The sequence below is a fragment of the Trichoplusia ni genome, chromosome 21, assembly GCF_003590095.1.
Source record: "Trichoplusia ni isolate ovarian cell line Hi5 chromosome 21, tn1, whole genome shotgun sequence".
In the NCBI taxonomy this organism is placed as follows: domain Eukaryota; kingdom Metazoa; phylum Arthropoda; class Insecta; order Lepidoptera; family Noctuidae; genus Trichoplusia; species Trichoplusia ni.
Window position 1 is genome coordinate 7,353,404 of NC_039498.1, and position 22,932 is coordinate 7,376,335.

The 22,932-nt window shown below is 35.6% G+C and overlaps 1 protein-coding gene across 2 annotated transcripts; it reads right to left on the bottom strand.

Moving 5' to 3' along the window:
- Positions 1 to 850: 850 nt before the first annotated feature.
- Positions 851 to 15,039, bottom strand: LOC113504092. 2 transcript variants are annotated; one of them, XM_026886194.1, is made up of 4 exons: positions 14,504 to 15,039; positions 7,776 to 7,945; positions 4,833 to 4,947; positions 851 to 1,176 (listed from the first exon to the last, which is right to left on the bottom strand). In XM_026886194.1, the coding sequence occupies exons 1-4, from the start codon at positions 14,775 to 14,777 to the stop codon at positions 1,013 to 1,015; spliced, it is 723 nt and encodes a 240-aa protein (XP_026741995.1). In that variant the 5' UTR covers positions 14,778 to 15,039; the 3' UTR covers positions 851 to 1,012. The 2 variants fall into 2 exon arrangements, with proteins under 2 accessions (XP_026741995.1, XP_026741996.1); XM_026886195.1 differs by lacking the exon at positions 851 to 1,176 and adding an exon at positions 4,003 to 4,199.
- Between the last annotated feature and the right edge of the window lie 7,893 nt (positions 15,040 to 22,932).

Below are 22,932 nucleotides of genomic sequence, written 5' to 3' on the forward strand. Positions count from 1 at the left end.
TTAAAATAATTTATTAAATAAAATATAAATAAGTATGTACATTTTAATTTAATTAATTCTAACATATATTTGTTACTGGTAACGTTACACAAATCTAGTTAGATAGCTGTCCACAATGACTCATGAGGACAAAATGTTGGTTTTGCTGTTTAATTTAGTTTAGGCCCAGATTAGAAATACGAGAAATTGTCTGGCATAGACCTACTCTAAGTAACTTCCGCCCGGTGTTTAGATAAAGAAGGATAAATACTCTAACTATTTGCTGAATTTTGATTTTAATGGCGTTTACTATTTTTTTAGATTTGACTTAAGTTAACGCATAATTCTAGGCTATCCATCTTTCCCAGGATAGAACTGTCTGGATCAACAGTTTTAATAAACCTTATTATATCATGGGTCATTATGTAAAACTTACAAAAAAAATGAATTTCTAAAATCAAGCTAATTGATCGATGATAGAAATATCTTACTACTTATAGGACCTCCTTATATTTATACAATACTTGTGCAGAAAATGCGACATTGCAAAATTAACCTTTGAAATTCGCAAAGGGTAATTTTGAGTCGTCACAATGTTGTTTTTAACAATTATGTTGGTAATTGTTTACTTTAGTTATTAATTTATGTTGGTTTTACTTAAGTATGTGTGGTTCAACAATTGGCAAAAACCCAGTTATGATTTAATTGTTAGCATAGCAAATTTCTCAATTATAAACAAAATTGTTCCTCCCATGTAACTAATGATCAGCTGATGACAATTATGAGAAAGACATCTTTTTCTTTACAGAAAATGCCGATTAAGCTTTAAACAATAATAAATTCGAATGCAATCCAATGAAATGAGGTTCGCTTTCAATAAATTAAACATTTGTAATCCTTACAAACAAACACAACTAAAAGCAACTTTTTCTGAATGCAAAACTAGAGTTTCAAATACAAAACTACCTGTATATAGCACCAATACAATCTAACAACATTCACAAGTAGCATTAACTAAAACTACATTTCAATTCTACGATACTATCGACTCTATTGCATTAGGTTGTCCTACCCTTACATAATTCCCGAACGGCGTGCTGATGGTCTGCGGGCCCGTGGCGGCCGCGTAAGGGTTCACAACGAGGTTGATATTCTTGTCTGCTGCAGTACCGGCTGTGCCCTCTCGACTCCAAGCGGCTGTGAAGGAGTTTTAGGTTAGTTTAACGCCATCTGTTGGTGAGTAGTTGGGTAGGAAGTTGGTTGAGCGCCATCTAGTGGCGAGTAGTTAGAAGTAAATTAAAAACTATTGTATCAATGTACATGATAGCTGAATCAATTCAATATATATTTGCGTATTGCAGGTGCATTTTAAATAATATTTATGAACATAATAGTTTTGAACAGCGACATCTAGTATACAAATGTTGTACTAAACAAATTATTTGAATATATTACACAACGCAACATAAAATTATACAATAATTTTACTGATTATTCATCATTTTAGAAAACTGCCTAAACATCATATATGATAAACACACGCGAAAGTAAAATGTAAACAAGTTTAAAATAGAAAACTGTAGCAATGATTAGCATACACGAAACGATTTTACTTTTAGTTAGCTGCAATCACTTTCACGTTTGAAAAGTAACAGTTAATACTTGCAACTAAGATATATTTATCTAATACACATACTCGGAGTAACTGTTATGAATACTAGGTGATTATTGTCATCATTGGCCTAGCCTTTTCCCAACTATGTTGGGGTCGGCTACCAGTCCAACCGGTTTCAGCTAAGTACCAGTGTTTTACAAGGAGCGACTGCCTATCTGACCTCCTTAACCCAGTTAGCTGGGCAACACGATACCCCTTGGTTAGACTGGCTGTCAGACTTTTTCAAGCTTCTGACTACCTGTAACGACTGTCAAAGATGTAGGAATAACAGCCGGGACCCACAATTTAACGTGCCTTCCGAAACACGGAGGAACTCGTTATGACAAAGATGGTCACCTATCTACGGACCAACCGCGTCAAGCATAGCTTAACCTGTGATCGAATCACTTATGCGGTTATAGCTTAGCCACGAGCTCCTCTACTAGGTGATTATTGTATCTGATAATAATCTATACTAATATTATTAAGCTGAAGAGCTTGTTTGTTAGTTTGAACGCGCTAATCTCAGGAACTACTTATACAAATTGTAAAATTCTTGAATTTAATTTTATGTTGAATAGACAATTTATCAAGGAAGGTTTTAGGCTATATAACATCACGCTGCGACTAATAGGAGCGAAGATACAATGGAAAGTGTGGAAAAACTTCTAAACACGTGGACGAAGTCGCGGGTAACAGCTAGTATCTAATATTTACAATACGTAAGTAAATAGTAATACTAGTTTTAACAGTAATACTAGGTTGTTATTTAACTGTTACTTGTGTTAGGTTTGTATTTTCTACAAAATATTAGGTATGAGGGAAAAAGTGGTTAGTCAAAAAATACTTTAAAAATCTATTAGGACAAATTAGTTTACTAATATAATTAACAGATATAATTATCATTAGTTTATTGTATAATTATTAAATGTCGTCAAATTACTATTTTAATTTAGATAATTAACCGGTAATTATCTAATCTCTTTATTTCATATTATTTAACAGAAAGTAAAAGATATCCACGTTTCGTCTATTTCTGCTACCACGTTTTATTTGAATCTCAACACCTAGAAGTTAACTTAGACTAATTCTAGCGCGGGTATTCTAGTAAAGGTTTCTTATGTCACTAAACTTGTTTCGGATTAAATAACATTTCATATACATATAGGAACAATCTGTCATTCATCTAAAGCAGAGTCGTTAGCAAAAGCTTGGACAGAGAAATAGCTTTCACTATTTTCATTTTCAATATCAATCATGATACATCTAGCAAAAACTAGACAACTTTCTCATGCAATTAATAGACTTTATTACATGTATGACCTAGATATACCAAGTTAGAACATTATGGCATTATCTACGCGACTGTGGAGGATTGAAAGTGATGAGAGATAATAATAATAAATAACGTCGTCTGTAACTTTGGATTGAAAAATCTGTGGTACTAAGAATCATTCTTATTTAATTTGGGTCTACTGTTACAAATGGTGTGTGGCTATGCGTTTCAGAGTGATAAAGAAATAAGAAAGTAAAAAGCTGGCATCGGTAAAAATAACTATTGACAATTGTTTGGAGCGTGATAAAAAGACGCTTCAAAAAGGCGAGGAGCAAGCAAACAGTGCAGTAGGTACAGAAAATATGCGATGACAATTAAGCCTCGTAAGACATCGGTAAAAATGAGTACTGACAATTGTTTGGAGCGTGATTAAAGAACGCTTTAATCTATACTAATATATAAAGCTGAAGAGTTTGTTTGTTTGAACGCGCTTATCTCAGGAACTACTGGTCCAAATTGAAAAAATCTTTTTGTGTTGAATAGACCATTCATCGAGGAAGGCTTTAGGCTATAAACCATCACGCTGCGACTAATAGGAGCTAAGATATAATGGAAAGTGTGAACAAAACCGGGCAGGTATAAATCATAACTTATATCTTCTAACCACGGGGACGAACTCGCGGGCAACAGCTAGTAAAATATATGTGGCGAGGAGCAAGCAAATAGTGTGCAGTACGTACAGAAAGTAACGTATTGAAATCCAGAATCTAACTGTCGAGAATTTGAAAAACAAGCAGAACAGAATAAGGACTTAAGAACACGAAAACAAAATCTTGTGAAAAAATGTATCAAGTGTAGATCTCTAGCACAAGAAGAAATTGAAGACAATTTTCACAATCGTTAACCTAGTAGACCATTCAAAATCAAATATAATACACAAGAAAAGCAGAACCTAGCACAGCAAGATTGCAGACGACATGTGTTCAGAGGAACAAAAAAAGCACCAAAAAGAGAAAAAATAAAGAGAAAAATCATAAAATTTTCAAGAAAATGCAAAAATAACCAGAAACAAGCGCAGGTAAACGAAAAATAGCAAGACTGGAAGACAGTTGTTTAGTCTCATGTCTCACTTACTTCTAGAACCTTCTAGAGTTCTCTAGAGCTTAAAGGTGAGGATCCTTCGACTGGGCACAGCCTGCGGGACTTGCTGGAGCTGAGGGTTTATGTAGTACCCATTGTCTGTTGGCTTGGGTTGGTGGTAGGGCTCTTGGCTTTGATGCCAACCAGGTACTGGACACACCAAAATAATATGTAGCGTGAATATTAAATGTCCTCTTCCTATTGGCAAAAAATCTATATCCTTCTGGGACAATAAAGGCTGAAGACATAATATAACCTAATTTATGAGTTTAAATGAATTGGGTTTCCGGCTGAAGGCTTCGAAAGCTTTTTTTCTATTTTCCTTTTTTTGCGCTTAGGAATTTTACTACTTACTGATATTTTCCCTCTTGTTACAAAACAATTTTACATACGAATTACATACCTACCAAGCTCTAGATTACGAAATCAACTTATAAGTACTTGAAATAAAATCTTTTCATTTTAATCGAAGCCATCTAACCCCTTTATTACCGGGAAAATCCTTATGAACCGGCGAAACCAACGAACTGTTTCACCCTTCCCTTGTACTAGGGACCACGGGAACGCGATAAGACATTTTCTCCCTATTTTCCCAGGGAAATCCTCATGGACTTTGTCTGCCCTGGGGAAGGTGGGAGGTATACCGGACTCTTACCGGCTAAAACCACGGGAATGCTTGTCCGATCCCCTTAAACGGGGATCAAATGGTAACGCTTTCGCAGACTACCGCAAAAAGCATCTTACCTCTGATTTAAGTGTACGTAATAGGACTGTATATCTTACATATAGGCACGTGCTCCTCATGTGCTTGCCCGTTGTGTATGTGAAGGTGGATCTCCTTCTGATGGGGAGCCTCCCAGCCGTGCCCGTGGGACTTGGAACCGAAGAGAGCGCCGATCTGGAATGGATGAGGGTTGGTTAGAAACTATATGTGTTTTATAGATAGCGGTTTTTTATTTGAAGTGATGGTTTTGTGATTGGAATATTGAAAAATCTGATCAAGTGTGAGTAGGATTTGCTCACTGAGGGTTTTGGAAAATAGGCTAAAGAAAAACTAATTTTCAAAAGGAATCGGTCATCCATCAAAGTTTTAACCGTACCTTAACTATTTTTTTATTTTAACTATTTGTTGTTATATCGGCAAGAATGAAATTTCAATGGTCTAGATACACATTAAGATACTTGGATATGGAACTCAAAAACACCCTAATCAGCTCTGCAAAAAATCTATATACTGAAGTATAGGTGTTTTTTTCTTTTTTTTTCGAAAAAAAAAAACAAGAATAATAATCTTCGTTTTGAGGCTATCATTTAAAATAGAAAATTTGTATTCGACAAACTGTTATAAGCTATCTATAAAAATAATACCGTTATTTATTTTGCACATTAATATTCATAAATCATGTATTTCAAGAGCTCTTATTCCCACTTTAATAAAGCCTACATTTGTCCAATATGACATTGACCATCAATCTATCTTTTCGTATATATGGTCAAACGTGACAAAAACCTATTGACACACATAAAAGCGATTCTCGAAATCAGACATCTTGACATCTCCCATCTCTGTCTGACACGAATATATTTCCATCTCTCTCTCGCATGAAGATGCAAAACTTTCTCTTGATGTGTAGAATGTGCATATAACAGGTGTTGTGACCTTGGAGAGGTCGTTTCGTCACGCACGATGTAGATTATGGGGTAGTTATATAGATTAGTGGTATAGGAGCAAATGCATAGTTATATATGTTTATACAGTTATATGTGCGTGTTCATTCTTCACGATATAACTGTATTTGTAGTGACGTAGTATTGTGGTCGCTTGGAGGTTCATGTTTTTGAGTACCGAGATGATTAGGAGAATGGTATAGGTCTTTATGTTAATAAAATTATTTCTGTGAACTAGAAATGCTTGCTCTAAGTCTTCTTAGGTGTTATTAATGCAATCATTACAATGTTTGTAAAGATTAACAAATAAGATTTGCTCTTTTAATAGATATAATTGGATTTTTAAAACCTCTAACGACATAAGGATTTATGTCCTTAATGTAAGAGCTTTATTGAAGAAAGATGTATTATCATGTAACGAAAGCTCACTTTGCCGCGTATAAAAAATACGATAAAATTATTAAAGGAAAACAGCGTGAGAAAGCTAAACTTTAGCCAAATGACAAATCTACAACCGTAGGTACTCAAACGTAAGAAAATGATATTTCTTTAGACATTGACGATAACAGAAGTTTCACTTGACAAGAGGATCTGAAAATTTTAAGGAGATGTTTAGATCCCTGTTAAAGGCCTGTAGGTGGTGTAGTTTAAAAACTCTGACACATGGTTGTACATCAACCATACGAAAAGAAGTTACGTGTGTGCCTCAAGGGCCAGTAATGTGTGTTGCTAGCCGGACGTCTCTTACACACGGGTAACTTCGAGATCACTTTCACTGCACAAATGTATAAGTAATTGCCTTTTCTTTGATATATATAGAGAAATGTATGGAGAGTAATGGAGACGTTCTTGTTTATTTTTAAAACTTTATTATTGTAGGTAATTTGGTATCGTAGCGAAGTTTGGCCTAATGAAATAGCTTTGTATAAGTAGTAACTGTTTTTTTAATGCCTCTGATGGATTTTCTATATTTATAGGTCTATATATTTCGACTTCAAATAAATCTGTTCAATCCCCGCGTAGGACAAGCGTTTGTCTGATCCACGAATGCTTGTTCTGAGTCTGGGTGTCATTGTGCATGTGACTAGAATGTTTGTGATACTCCCCGCGACAGAAGTATAAAATTCCTTACAGCGGGACCAAGTGACATGATCGTCACTTGGTATGATCGTCAAATGAAGGAATCAACAAATCGGATCACACAGACGTAGTTCTGAGGTAAAAATAAATATACCGACAAATGGAGAACCTCTTGAATCGCGTTGAGTTTTATAAACATACAAGTAACATGAACAAAGACACCCAGACTCAGAACAAGCATTCGTGAATCTCAAAAATATCCTACGCGGGAATCGAACAGCGAGTTGTCGTGCAGTCTGATGGCATGGTGAACTTTAACAATCGATTAACCGTGCAGTCATCTAAAATGCAGTTGAACGAATCGATACAATAGCTTTTCTGACAACGTGTTTTTAGGTTGCTCACACGATCTTCGATTTGTAATGCATAGATACGGTCAGCAAAGAAGAAATGTCACGATAAATAGGGGACTGTGTCAATAGATCAACGCAATTCAGAAAATTGTTTTTTGTATTGTGATATCAGATATGGTGATGTTGCGGGTGTATGAACGGATTTGTTTGTAAGAGGTTACAGGTACAAGCCAGTCAAAGCCAGACAATGATGAGACTTTGTTAATGTTATTCTTACATTTTTTATAATTTTAAATCAGTATTGAAAATGGAAAATAAACTGGATTCCAATGCTGAAATATGGAATCCAGAACCCGCAGCAAGCTAGCGTGGATTAATACTTAGACCTCCTCCAGATAATAGCCTTTATCCAAAAGTGAGAGATTTTTAATACGAGATATGATTTATAATGCGAGCTTATAACCATCCCTGTTGGGCACAGGAAGCTGTGACCGTTGCTCAACACCATATCTCACTACAATTAACATTACAACATCTATCAAGAATACACAATTCTCTCCAACTATATCTTACTCCAAAGCAACGGCCAAGTTTACTTCGTCCCAAATAACCCATGTCAACCAACCTTAGCAGCTCCAGCCACGAGCAGTATCTTCAGTATAACCAGCGTGACGACAAGCGTCTTGACGCCGACGAGAGCGGCGACCACCGCCCAAGTGGACGCCGCGCCGATCTGGAACACCAGCGGGATCAGCGCCTGCATCAGCTTCTTCATAGGACGACCGAAGGTTCTACCTGAAATGTGAAAATTAAGGCTTAAAATAGATTACTTGAATCTGATCGAGGGTTGTGCAATGGGGAAAAAATTGCCTGTCAGTTTGACAGACAAAATCCTCAAATCGTAAGCTCGAAAACATCCAGAACTTGAATGACGCATATTCCTATCCGTTAATCAAAGCTGTGGTCTGTGACCTATTATTCTTCAAGGAGTATCTATGCAGTCTCGAAATAGTTGCCGGTAAAATAGTATTCAAAAAATCCTTGGGGAGATTCCATCGAGAAGGAAACAAAAGAGTTAAAGTAATAGAAAACAGAAAACGAACCGGGATAATTTCCCTTAATCTAACAGGGATTCCATCATATAAGCTACTAGCTTTTCACCTGCGACTTCGCCCGCTTCGAGGTAGGTTAAATCGCGTTTCCAAGACAACTCTTCAAAAGTCCGGGATAAAAACTATCCTATGTTCTTTCTCAAGATCAACTCTATCTCTGTATCAAATTTCATTAAAATCAGTTCAGTGGTTTAGACGAGAAAGCGTAACAGACAGACAGACAGACAGAGTTACTTTCGCATTTATAATATTAGTAGGGATGTGACAAATAAGACCCAGATAAACACAACTTGTGACCCTTTTTTTGGTAAGGCCCCCGGGGGACACCCACTACCTCAGGGGAGGAAATGGCTAGTGTCAGACTCTTACTGACTAAACCTGAACCGCTGTGCTACGTCATGCGCGTTTTTGTGTCGGTGAATGGCAATGCGTTGCAATCCTTCATACACAACTTGGGACCCTGCTTCAAAACTTCGCACGATTATTAAATCATACAGTATTTTTATGTCTTTTATTAAGCACTACGGTGAATTAGGTCCATATAAGCTCAATCATCATTAACCCACTGACTCATACCACTTTTTGACGGTAAGTGTATCTTCTCTAATACATCAATTTACTTTGATGTGATTATATGGGGCAACACCTTCAATTAAGTTTATTGAGCATGACGATATTATAAACTAATATAGTAGTCACTCAATTGTTATACGAAGGGCTCTGTTAGGAACTGCGCTCTGATTCCAATTTAATTATATCGTTATCAATCATCGCTGCGTTGCGGTTGTGGAGAAACTTTGTTAAGGTATTACTCTCAGTTTTCCGATTGTTTTTGAATGTAAGAACCGGTCAAGTAAGAGTTGGACAGCGGACTCGCTACACTGAGGGTGACAAATAGGCTGAATATAAACAAATCGCTTCATCAACAAACTAATTAGAATTATGATAGTTAAAATTTTTGCTCAATGTCGATCTTTATTTTCGGTGTTTGTTATTACAGTGGCTATTTTTCAACTATCTTGCTATCATTGTGAGATTGAGACAACCTTGTGACCGATGAAGGGACAGATACTCTAGAGCCTCAGTAATAGGGTTCCGTTTTTACCTTTTCAATGCGAAACCCAAGAACCCCACCCGAAGTTTTTATCACAGAGGTCACACACTTGTCATACGTGGGGATCGAATCCATGTCATATAATGGTCGCTGGTGGTCATTTAACTAAAACCGTATCCTTAATCACTTGGCGGTCAGTCAAAGCAGTTCAGGATCACTGCTATATAAATGAACCACTACGGCAAGCACGGATATTTAGATCAGCAGGCATTTCTGCTTAAGAGATAAGACTATGTCTCCACTGAAGCTATCAAAACATCTGAGTGGTGCAATACTACGTAGCGCAACTGATGACTAATGTGAGCGGTTCCAGTAGATGTGTACACGGTACAGTATACACTAGGTCACTAGGTGGTGCGTAGTGATTGTGTGGGGAGCATAAAATAATACAAATCGCATAAATGTTATACATGTAAAGTCTGTAAGTGTTTATGTTTGTAACCACTTCACGCATTAATGGCTGAACCAATTTCTATGAAATTTGGTATGAAGGTAGTTGATACCTTGGCTCATACATAGACTACTTTATCCGACTTCATCAAGGGAGGGTCATATTTTTGCAGCTGTTAACGACATGCGGGCAGGCGAAGCCAAGAGTTTCCGGCTCGCATCCTGCCTCTCTTTCTTTTATTTGATCGAAAATGATCCCATGGGGACAAAATCACGGAGGAATACTTACACAACTCAGATGGAAACAGTTAACTTGTTAAACCTAAAGCTAAATAACCGGTCCGAATATGTTACAGTATGCGAACCACTCTCCGAGCTCCGATACTGGTTTCATCATAGTTTCCGTATTGCCGATCGATGTTTGCAAAATAATTCTATACTTACTAGCTGTTGCCCACGGTCCCACCTGCTTCAAATCGAAAATAATCCCGCGGAAACATAAAATCGGGAATAAAAACTATCCTCTATAGTGTTAATCCTGGTTATAAACGATCTGCGTACAAGTTTCGTCGAAATCCGTTCAGAGGTTTTTGCGTAAAAGAGGAACTAACATCCATACATACAAACATTCGCGTTTAGAATAGTATTAGGACGTTGTCCTAGCCTAGTAACATAATGAATACCTTTTTCTTTTTATTCGTCCTCCTCAACCCAGTTACCTGGACAAAAACATACATCTCAGCAAGACTGGTTGTCGGACTTTCCAGCTTCTGACTACGCGTAACGACTGTCAAAGATGTATAAATAACACCCGCGACAATTCAACGAAACTTCCGAAACACGGAGGAATTCGTTATCACATAGACGGCCACCCATCCACGGACCAACTGAATCTAGTTTAGCTTGATCTGTGATCAACTTGTGTAGTTTTAGCTTAGCTACGAAGTCCACACTCATAGTACATGTATAGTTAAAACTTTTTGGAGGCTGCAACGTGTCAATATAACAAGGTTAGTGCTCTTCTATGACCTATAGTCAACTTAACCATATTGTGACATGGAAAAATAGACCTTACTGCCTTTTTATAAGAACGCAATGAAGTTTGAAGGTAAATAAATATTGTAAGTACTCGCTAACGAGGTATAAGGACTTCTGAAGAACTTTATTAATCGCTGTATTTGTCGACTTTGTTTATTTAATGTTTATTATGACAAAAAGATACAAAGGTCAAGTGTTATTTCTATGGGTTTGATGTTATTTGGAGGGCAATAAAACGTACTCATAACATAATTATGCATTATTGACATAATATTTTGTTGTAGTCGCAAAAATTTTGCAATATTTACTGTCATGTTTCTAAATTGCATGCATAGCGAAGCGGCTGAGGTCACTACGCCAAACACAACATATGCGAAACGTTTATTGCAGCGGGTTCGAATCCGGTGTAGAACAAGAGTATGCGAGGTCCACGTATGCCTGTCTTCAATCTGAGTGTCTGACTGTTTTGAAACCCTACAAGGATTACCTTGCAGGAGTATTTTTTTTTAAACTTTGTCGTCTTAAAAGAATCCATCAGAGTAAGACTCTATTTTTGCTAGCACGTACCTACTAAAATCTACCATCTGTGGTTCAGCCTAAGTATGCGGTCATATTTCTAAATGCTAATAATCAACATAACTTAATTTAAAAGAAACTCTTGTGCCACATTTCATTTATTCTGCCTATCTACTGCTTGAAGTTCAAATTAAACCTGTTAAAAGTCTGATACTCTGCCTTCTTTTAGGAAGATTATAAGGAATGCTCCGGAGCTCCAGGCTAAGCTATAACCGCATAACTGAATCGATAACAGGTTAAGTTATGTTTGACGCGGTTCGTCCGTAGATGGGTGACCATCTTTGTCATAACGAGTTCCTCCGTGTTTCGGAAGGCACGTTAAATTGTGGATCCCGGCTGTTATTCCTACATCTTTGACATTCGTTACAAGGTAGTCAGAAGCTTGAAAAGTCTGACAACCAGTCTAACCAAGGAGTATCGTGTTGCTCAGGTAACTGGGTTGAGGAGGTCAGATAGGCAGTCGCTAATTGTAAAACACTGGTACTTAGCTGAAACCGGTTGGACTGGTAGCCGACCCCAACATAGTTGGGAAAAGGCTAGGCCGATGATGATAAGGATAGCTCCGTCTAAAATATTGACGCTACATTAACTTTTACCGTCTGGTAATTATCCGATGCCGTCACGAAGAGACTCGGGTAATTTCAGTTGCTACAAAAAATGGAGAAATTCTTATCTGATCTATAATAATCTCACTTTCCATAATTGTGAACAAAATAGAACACTGGATGGCCTGAATGTGGTAATCTATATTAGTATTATAAAGAGGTTAGTTTGTTTGTTACGCTGTGGGATGTTGTGGGTTCTCGGGGTTTACTAGAATGATTTTGGAAATTATTTTACCTATATAAAGCTAGATTATTTATGAGTGTTATAAGATACCTATACTGTATAAGTTCTCCTGAAAAATATCGCAAAAACAACTGGTCACGGTTCACCTAGGGGATACCTTTTACCTAATCTGCATTTAGTACATTGGTATTAACTATTTCCATGTGGTGCATTTGCATGTGTACAAAAATGTTCCCCATTAGAAAATACGTCTGTGCCCAGCAGTATACATAAGGTGGTATATTAACAGTCGTTGCGGTCAGAAACTATCTGGAAACTTCTATTGCATCTTCACCAGAGCCATTATATGTGGTGTATCCCCTCAACAACAACGAAACATACCGTTATAATGGTATACAACGAACAAACGTATCGTATATAAGTAGTTAGACGAGGACTACTACTATCTATAAGATAGAATCCCCAACCCCCAACAACTTTTAAACAGCTCGATCGATTTTTATCAAACATGTCTAAGACCGCAGCAACATTCTAGTTTAATTCAAAACCTTATTGAAATCGCTCAATCCGTTCGGGTGCTATGATGCCACAGACAGAACAGATAGACACATCAAACTTATAACACCTGTATTTTTTTGTAGTCCATCATCAATCCCCTGCCCTTATCCCAATTACTTTATTTGGGGTCGACGCAACATGTCTTCTTCCATACCTTTCACACCCGTCTTTTTCAGAGGTTTAAAAGACATATTGTTTCAGCTATAAGCAGGACAGCGTACACCGTGTAATATGCTATCTTACTTCCACACCTGCTGTATAGTCTTGATTCAAGAGATGGCTGTTGTCGTACAGGTCATTGGTCTAGTATCGTAGAATCTCTTTCGATTTTCCTCAAGACTCGCGAGTTCGATACCCGTTAAGACAATATCTATTTTAATTTGCATGATCACCCGTTATAATTATAAAGTGTGTAACAAGTGTGTTATATAAAGTGTGTAACATTGAAGTGTTATGTACCCAAAGGGGAAAAGTAAACATAGATGAAATTTTCGCTGTAATTAATTGTAATAACTACTTGCAGAATCGTTATTTAGTGCTTATCGTTTATTCGACTTCAATTTTACCGGTTATTTAACCGACGTCAAAAAGGGAGGATTATATTGATATTTGTTACCCCAAAACTTCAGGGTGGGTGACCTGATTTTGTTTTCGTTGATCATTTAACGTAAAACAGCTGTCATTTGGTGCCGTAAAAGTTTTATCAAGTTTAGCGGAGTAGTTTTTTATTCGAACTTGGTTGTATGTTTTTGTTGTTAAAAGAGAGTATTTAGACATACATAGTGTGGTGATAGCAACACGATCAATGTTCGTGTTCTTTTGGGACAACCAGTGTAGGTCTAGATGGGGTCTAAGGGTAGGGTCAGTCACAGGAAAGCACACCAACGTAGCTATCAAAATTAAGCGCAGATCCAAGTCGCTGTGGCCGAAATCGGCCAGGATATATATATATGTAGATATAGTAAGGGTGGTGACAAATGGTCATTCTATTTTTTATGTAAGTATGCTATATAATACGAGTGATTATTTACATCATTACTGGTATTATTTTCATCTGTCAAACGCATGGACGGTCAAATGATAGGATTTATTTTTGATCTGTTGACATTTAATAGATATCCGATATCTTTTAAGTGGTCTCCGCTTTCTCTAGCTTCTGGTCGAACTTATTTCCAAAGAGAAATTGTTTCCTATCATTGATTGATTTAATATTGTTATTGTAAAAAATATTATTTATAATTTAATATGTGATCTACAACAAAGAATACACAAAAACACATTTGCAAACAAAAAATTGTGTACATTTGAGTTATGGATAGGTAAACTGGTAAAGGTGCCTAATAAAAAATGTTTTAGTTTTGATCAATTAGGCCGATTTTTCAGTCACCTACCAAATAATATTTATAAGGGGAATAAATAACAGATTTTTGTCTTTACAAATTTTCGCAAGTATGGTAGGTACTAAGTAGGGACTGTTTTTTAACTACTCCGACCCTAAAAAATTTAATCCTTGAGTTGCATTCATTGGGGTTTTCTCAACATCATCAAAGCAGCAGTCGAAAGCCACCAAAGCTTAGAATAACTATTTCTCGATCACAAATCCTTGTCCTATGCGGGAATCGATCCCCGGCACTTTCCGCGCAATGGTGGTTTGTGGTGACCTGTACCATTCGGCTTTGTAATGCAATAGGTGCAAAATATCCTTCCGATAAATTCTATCTAATGACTAAAAGACAGGCTCAAAATAAAACAACTAATCACTCCTCTTTTACTTACCGACTGATGTGTCCATAGCTCTGCCTTCGTTTCCCGTATTTTTCACACCATAAAAGTCACTTTGGTTAATTTTACTGTCTAAATACTTAAAACTAACTACATTTTTGGTATCAATATCACCACTAACTAGGCTGTTTACGCCCGCGCCGTAACCGGGTCGACAAATAAAAAGTAAAAACAAACAAACGTAAACAAAATTAAACATTTTCACTCTTTTTAGTAGCAATATATGAAAACACGGTATGAACCACTTTATTATTTCTTTTAAATCCATAGTTTTATGTGACAAAGTAATTATTAACGTGTTAATTTTCAAAACACGCGCGTCGAAATTCTTAATATGGCGGACGTCATTTCGCGCCTACCGCCGCGTCAAAACTGGTTGTGAGCGCGCTCGCTATCCCATTTCTTCTTTCACTCGGCAAAAGCGATCTGCACACAGCCTACAAATAAAAGAATCGTCACTTTCGCTTTTAGCATTTATATTCAAATCCTGTCCGATTTAACTTAAAATGTGCAAGCAACAATCGATTTACTTAATGAAAATGCTAGAAAACTAAGAAAGTTTTTTTAGGTCGTTTTTTGTTTTCACGCGTTTAAAATTGGCTGAATGTAAGGTGCCTTTGTTTTTGCTTCCGCGTTAAGTGAAAATCCATTTTACATTGTTTTTGTTAAAACGTCAGTCAAATTAGTCAGTTAACGAAAATTAACGTAATATTAGAAAGTCGTTTAGTTACTTTTTGTAGTTTGAGTTACGTGTAATGTGTTCTGACGTTAATGGCCTGGTTTTTGTGCAGGAATTTGCTTTATTAGTAGGCTAGTATATTACCATAGGCATTTCCTACATTCATGTTTATGTAACTTAGTTCTCGATGCCGCATTGACCGAGCATTTTACCGGAAGGAATTTACTTACCAAGTCGTCGTATTATTAAATTAATGTAAATATATTTTTAAGTAAAAGAAACTAATGTGGAAAGGAAGATTTTTATCTTCAGCTGTTTATTTCCTGTATATTCTGCTTTCTTAACTTGTAAGTAATATAGATAATCTCGAAACAGTAATTTAAGTATAGGCACCATCGCCTCATGTGATAACAATTTCGTCAAATGTTAACTTTCTCGTCGAGTTGTCAATATTATTTTCCTTACGACTTTGCAGTAATACTGTGACTAATAATTACGTACACTTCTTGACTTCAAAGCGTAAATGTCTAAGGTAAATAACTGCAGACGAAAACAAATATAAATACCATGCCCTGTAATTATCCCAACACAGGACAAAGGCAAGGCACAGTGGACAAAGGACCCATGCCTAAAAAATGGCGCCAATTTCACAACGCGAAAATGCGTATTTAATTTTAAAATAAATATAGTTTTCTTCTAAACCTATAACTAAAAACTACTTGAAAGTCTTAAGTATATCTAATGACGGGAAAGATGATATAAATACCACGTGATTTATTTTAGTTTATTGCATGTAATTAACCTTAAAAGTACACGTAATTAATAATGATGACAGTTTGTCATGTGAATTTCAAGACATGTAATAGCATCAATATTTAATCTATTTGAAGAATAAACTATTTCATTTTGTATAATATCATAAGTTAAATCTTAAGACTTTTTCCGGAAAGCTGTAACGTGCACCTTTAGCTGTTTAAAAAGTTCATACAAATCGGTTTAATCTCCTTGCTAATAAGTCTAATAAAATTTCGTTTCGTCAACTCTCGTGATACGTCATTTTCATTTAAATTGACACGTGTATGATATTTACACCAAGAAAAAAAATCAATTTCACAGAGATTTTTCCACCTGGGCCACCGGGCCTTTCCGTATAGTCTTAAGATTTTACTCATGCTATTGACCCACCATACATCTCATACATCATATCTCATGTAAAGGGAGACTGATGAAAAGTTAATTATTAATCATAATAATCCAAATAGTTTTACTGAGCACCTACAATTATGTTTTTCTATAAAAACTACAGACATTACTAATTAGGTAGATATAATTATACTTTTCTAATCTACAAGACATTGTTATACTCACTTACTTTCACCAGATCTTTAGATAAGATGTTCATAACACAACTTTTAAATAACATTATAAAACTTCATATAAACGAGACATGAAAAGACCGCCAGTTCAGAAAGAGACAACGTTATATGCCGTGTATCTGCTATCTCTCTTCAACAGCAGCAACATTTTTACTTTAATCGTGGTAGTAGGCCTCAAGGCATTCATTAGCCATGAAAAAATAAACAAAACAAGTGAAAACTGTATATTTTAGAAAACGTTATGAGTAATATAGTCTGTGGGGAATCTCCCCAAGAGGTCTGGTACGTGATGCAGTAATAAGGGCCCTGTGAGGGTCAAATATGTTGGAAGTTGAGGCTGTGTTTCCAACAAAGATGTGACAGAGAAAACGACTCCCGCATTTAGGAATTTTAATCCTTGTGTCAAATTCGCGGGGCGTACGTGGCCGGAAGTCGCAAAGGATAAAGAGGTTTGGATGAGATTGGGGGAGGCCTTTGCCCAGCAGTGGGACCTAAAACGGGTTAGATAAAAAAATCCTTGCGTCGCGAAGAGCTTCACAAAAATTTAAGTCACATGTAGAAAGACAGACTCAGAACAAGCACTCGCATAATTCACCTATAATACAAAACAAAACAAACAAAAAATTACTGAGTAAATTTGAATCGCTCAATCCGTTCGTGAGCCACAGACAGAAAATCAAACAGTCCTTTTTTGCGTCAGGGTTTTTAAAAATACGTGTTTGCTATCTCAAAGACCTTTTCGACTAAACTATTCCGATAATTATTTTAAAACAGTTACTATCGACCAATTTTCACGTCTTCTTACCAGTAAAAGTCATATTGTCTTGCTATTATAATGCGGAAACCGCAAGTACATATTACAAAGATGCATAGATGAGAAGTCGATGACGCGTCGCGTGTTGCTCCGTCTTGCTTCGTTGAGCGCGAGAGTATTGCACTGATGTGCAGGTTGACAGCCCTATACACGAGGGCGATATTTAAAAGAAAACGAAAAATACTTATTTAAACTCCAATTACCTGAGGTCCAGAACAATGTTCAGAAGAAAAATATACAGGAAGAAATGTATGTATTTTTCGACAAGTGATTTGACTTGTCAGTTCAATATATTTGGATAATACTTCAGCTTTTAGTACTGGAAGCAATGTAAATGCCCTTTTAATTTTTGTTCGCTTAGGGTTGAGCGGAAGGGAGTGTCAGACTTGTATTGACTAAAACGTTCACCCAAGTTTCTTCCTTTGCGTACCGGGGAAACTGCAAGCCTTTGCACAATCCCGTTGGCCCGGCAGGCTTCTACGTGCCATGGTGTTTGGGTATATACATAGCTTAAGCTGGCATGTTACAATTCTGTTTTCTTTTTTTAAGTAATGTTACAATTCTTCTGATATGAAATGTTTTAAATGCAAGTCACATTTACAAAATAAAAAAACCGGCCAAGTGCGAGTCGGACTCGCGCACCGAGGGTTCCGTACAAACCTGCAAGGTTTACAAAGTTCGTTCATTACGACAATCGAGTCATATAAATATATATGACTCGATTGTAAAACGTTGCTTCATGCCAAATTTCAAGATTCTAGGTCGACTGGAAGTACCCTTTAGGTTTTGATTCCCTTGCGAGTACTTGCGAGTTTCAAAATATGCAGCTTAAATTGCTGTTTCTTTTGATTGCGTTGACATAGAAGTTTGATTTTGTTACAGCTTAAAGGTATTATAGACCTGAGTATTTGGTATGAATTTCAATTTAATACCTCTACGCGTTTATGAGGAAATAGGTAGTAAGTTTAAAATTATTAAAAAAAAAATTATTATGTGATGTAACTAAAAATTTAAGGTTTTCGGAATTTTTCCTTTATGTGTGCTATAAAACGTTGCTTCGTGCCAAATTTCAAGATTCTAGGTCGACTGGAAGTACCCTTTAGGTTTTGATTCCCTTGCGAGTACTTGCGAGTTTCAAAATATGCAGCTTAAATTGCTGTTTCTTTTGATTGCGTTGACATAGAAGTTTAATTTTGTTACAGCTTAAAGGTATTATAGACCTGAGTATTTGGTATGAATTTCAATTTAATACCTCTACGCGTTTATGAGGAAATAGGTAGTAAGTTTAAAATTATTAAAAAAAAAATATTATGTGATGTAACTAAAAATTTATGGTTTTTGTAATTTTTCCTTTATCTATGGTATAAGACGTTGCTTCGTACCAAATTTCAAGATTCTGAGTTCACGGGAAGCACCCTGTAGGTTTTGATTCCCTTGCAAGTGTCGAAAATTTGCGGCATAAACGGCTGTATCTTTTGATTGCGTTGCCTTAGAAGTTTGATTTTTTCACAACTTCAAGGGACAGTAGACCTGAGTAATTGATATAAATTTCAGCTTCATACCTCCACGCGTTCCCGAGAAAAAGGGTCTTGACAGACGGACGGACGGACGGACGGACAGACGGACGGACAGACGGACAACAAAGTGATCCTATAAGGGTTCCGTTTTTTCCTTTTGAGGTACGGAACCCTAAAAACACCCAAGTGTAGGTCCTTCAGATGAAACCTGACTTTCAAGTGTCATGTTGCTTTTGTCTATCGCGACCGTGATGTCATCGCATCATAAATATACAGTTTTTTTTAAAAAATGTCTCTTTTACAGTAAAATACTCTCTTACATTTGTATCATGTACACGGTCCTTTAAGCGTGACTATCTCATACGTGTTGGATCGTACTCTCCGCAACAGCTGACAAATAAGTTTATTCACTTGTAAACACTGGTTGTTAATACTTTAATAGTCGTTTTCATCTTGTAAAGGTTGTTGCACTGTATGGCTGCAATTGTATGTTCTTTGTCTGTCTAGGTGAAAATCCGCCATCTTGAACAAGGGGTATGACGACAGGGTTTAAAGCAAAAACCCTTTTACTCCGTGAGATAATTGAAAAATATTAGGCACGTATCTGAACAATAAAAATCAATTTATCGACCATGTGCCAACAGCGCATTCTGTCTTATTTCGGCCACACGAGAGAAGTGCTAGATCGAAGCCGTTGGAGGCAGATTAACCCCGCTAAACGTTGAAGTCTCTCGTGGGAGAGAACAATGAAAGTTGGCAAATGTCTTCAATCAAAGTTTAAGAAGGGCTTATGACGTAACATTAAAAAGTTATAATACATAGTGATGTCACGCGCAGGCTTCATTCAGTGTAATTCGATAATTATTATTCATCAAACTATTTAACGGGCATTAAGAGAAAACATGGTCATCTCTATAATTTTTAAGTCCCACAAATAAATATATTACCACGTTTTGTCCTAATGTGAAGTAACTTTTCCAAGAAAATGACCCACAATGTCGCAACAATTGTAACCAAAAAAAGCTATATAGGTGTGCACGTGCGCGGTAGACATGTTTTTTAGATAACGCTTGTTATTAGAAAGTTATATGCTTTGCTTTGCTTACATCAAGGGCAAGATTGTAGCTCCGAATGACTTTAGACCAATTTAAAATAATGATTTTAAGAATTTTACTTTGGTTAATGATTGCTTTACGATGGTTATAATTGTGCATGGTAAGCTGTGATACCATTTTTTTTTTTATTTACTTTTTTTCCAAAACTTTCAGAATTTATTTCCATTCATTGATTTAATTCCCAACAACACGGGGCGTGACATTCACGGTCAATACAATTCCATTTCCAATAATTCATCGGCCATTGTAATAGCGTAATTGGGGCACAGAAATGATAGAACATAAAACGTTATAGTATATAATAATAAATAAAGTAAATTGTACTGTTTTTTTGTTGTGGTTATTTCATAAGCTTCAATTTGATACCCATAATGCTAGGATAAAGCTATGCTAGTGATATTTCGACGAATGCGAAGGACCTTAATTCTCAAAATCCGACCAGACATTTGGGCCGCGAATGTGCCTAAGAAAAAGACATGCAAAATAGGAAAATAGATAATATTCCACAACATTCCTAGACAACTGATAAACATATAATAATACTAAATTCATACATAATATAAACAACATCTAGACACAGAAGAAATGATCGTACTCATCACTCAAGTATTTGCCAAAGTTCGGAATCGAACCCAGGATCTCAGTTGTAGCAGACAATCCAACTAACCACTAGGCCACTCAAACAGCAAATAAAACACCAACTGTGTTTAACAAATAGGTATTTATTTGAAATATAATTTACAACGTAATTTGATAATAGTTCATAACTAACCTAGAAAACTTAATTAGTTAAATTAACCTGTTCATTGTTACTCTGACTATGATATTGTATTATTAACATTTAACTATTAATGCAGTTTGGTTATCTAAAACTTTGTCCTTTTGCACACGAGGCAACGCAAGACATGACGGCTGTAGTTTAACCGTATCTAGCATCACAGTTATAAACGACTAAAGTTGTTGTATATTGGAGACCTATGTTGCCACGTGTGTAAAAGCCTTATTACAAGCAACATTGAACAGGTTAACTTTGTAACTTGAAAATAAATTATTCAGAGTTTCGTATTACTAAAAGATTTTTATTTAATTGTTTAAACCATTTTTACGCTGAATTTCCATTATATTAATAAATTGGTCAATATATACATAGATAAAATATATTTTTAATCTAATTTTCATTCAGTGCCATACTACGAGCTTTAAGTAAGACAGTTTTAAATGTGGGAGAGAGATAGCACGTTATATTGTATAGCGGCTGTCTCGCTTGTACATATACAACAGTCGCACTTAAAAACTTCAGATTAAATGCTCTTATTAATTAGTATGAAGTGATAATGGCATTGAAATCAACAATTATGGTAATATGAATTGAAAAAGTAAACATATATATTGCAGTAATCGTTAAGTTAAGACTAACAGTAAAAAATAATTTATCGCAGTCATAATTATTTTTCTAACATCTAAAATATTTCGTTTAAGCAATATCAACAAGTGCAAGTGAGAACAGATTCACTTATGAAACTTAACTGTCACTTAAGTTTAGGAGTCAGCGTTCGTTGGCAACAAACAATTGGACAACAGTTATCTGCTATTATCAGCTATCTTCAAACTATAACGAAATTTAGTCGGTGCAAAAACAGATCTTCAACACGAGTCAGATATTATAATAGTTTCGTTTCAGTTTGAAGACTTTTGCACAACTATCTCGCAACTGTTTTGTTGTTTTTAATCGCTGGATATAATTGCAAAGAATATCGATAATATATAATATGGCCAGAGAGTGGCAGAAAGAGATTTCTCTATCTTTATCGTGGCGTTTTACAAGCATGTTGAAAGGTGACGGATTACTAATATACAATTTTGATTTTTGTTTTAATAGACAACGGTTTATTTTAAATACCACAAAAGAAACCTTTCTTTGAGAAAATACGGTGTTAAACAAAAATATTGGCCATGCCTTAGGAAAATGTCATTAAGTGATCATAATTGGAGGCAGGACCAAAATTAAATAGGTTGTGAACACACTATTCTCTGAGAGAAAGTTGTTTATTTTATTTAATTATTTGTTTATATACACACTGTATCTATGTTCTTTTGATATCTTATGTCAAATATCTGCTGACAAAAAAATCTTGAGATATAAGTACCTTTGTAGCTAAAAGCCTTGTATTTTTTTTAATGTTTATTAATTCTTAATGAGTTGTGTGTATTTAATCAAATAAATATGGTATTTAAAATGCCTGTTTTATTTACATGATGAGTCAACAGAAAAAGTTGATAAAAACAATAATATTGAAAAATGAAAGAAGTTGTCATTGAAAGAAAAAAAAATGCTAAGTTATTAAAATTGTAATGAAAACTGAAATTTTTATTTCATGATCATGTAAAAATCACTGAATATTTTTGTCTATTTGTCTATTTAGTAGATAAAAATTGTGACTATAAACTTTTTTGCCGACTTTATTTTTATGATTTTTGAGTTACAATCCAATCTGAGTGCGGTAGTTATAAATTATGTTTAATGCAGACATTATGTGTTTTTTTTTTGAGAAAACCTACTCTTTCTAATTTTATTGTTTTTGAATAGAAAAAAGGTGTACTTTTAAACAGATTCTCGAGGATTTCTTGTATAGTTTATTTCGAAAGACAGTTAAAATCGGTATGCCCAAGAGTTCGCCTTCTGTGCATACCGATTTTAACCGTCAATTGCCCGACAATGGGATCCTAAAGCCCAATAATTGTGTATTTTAGATATTACTACTAAAAGGAAATATTGTGTTGCGTTAAAAAGTAGTTTTTCTCACTATTCCGTAAACATTTTGAATAAATTAATTCTAGTTGCTTATCAACACTTAATGTGGTGATTATGACGTTCAGTTTCAGTGATCAAAATGGTGATCAATCCTCGTAATTACCTAAAAC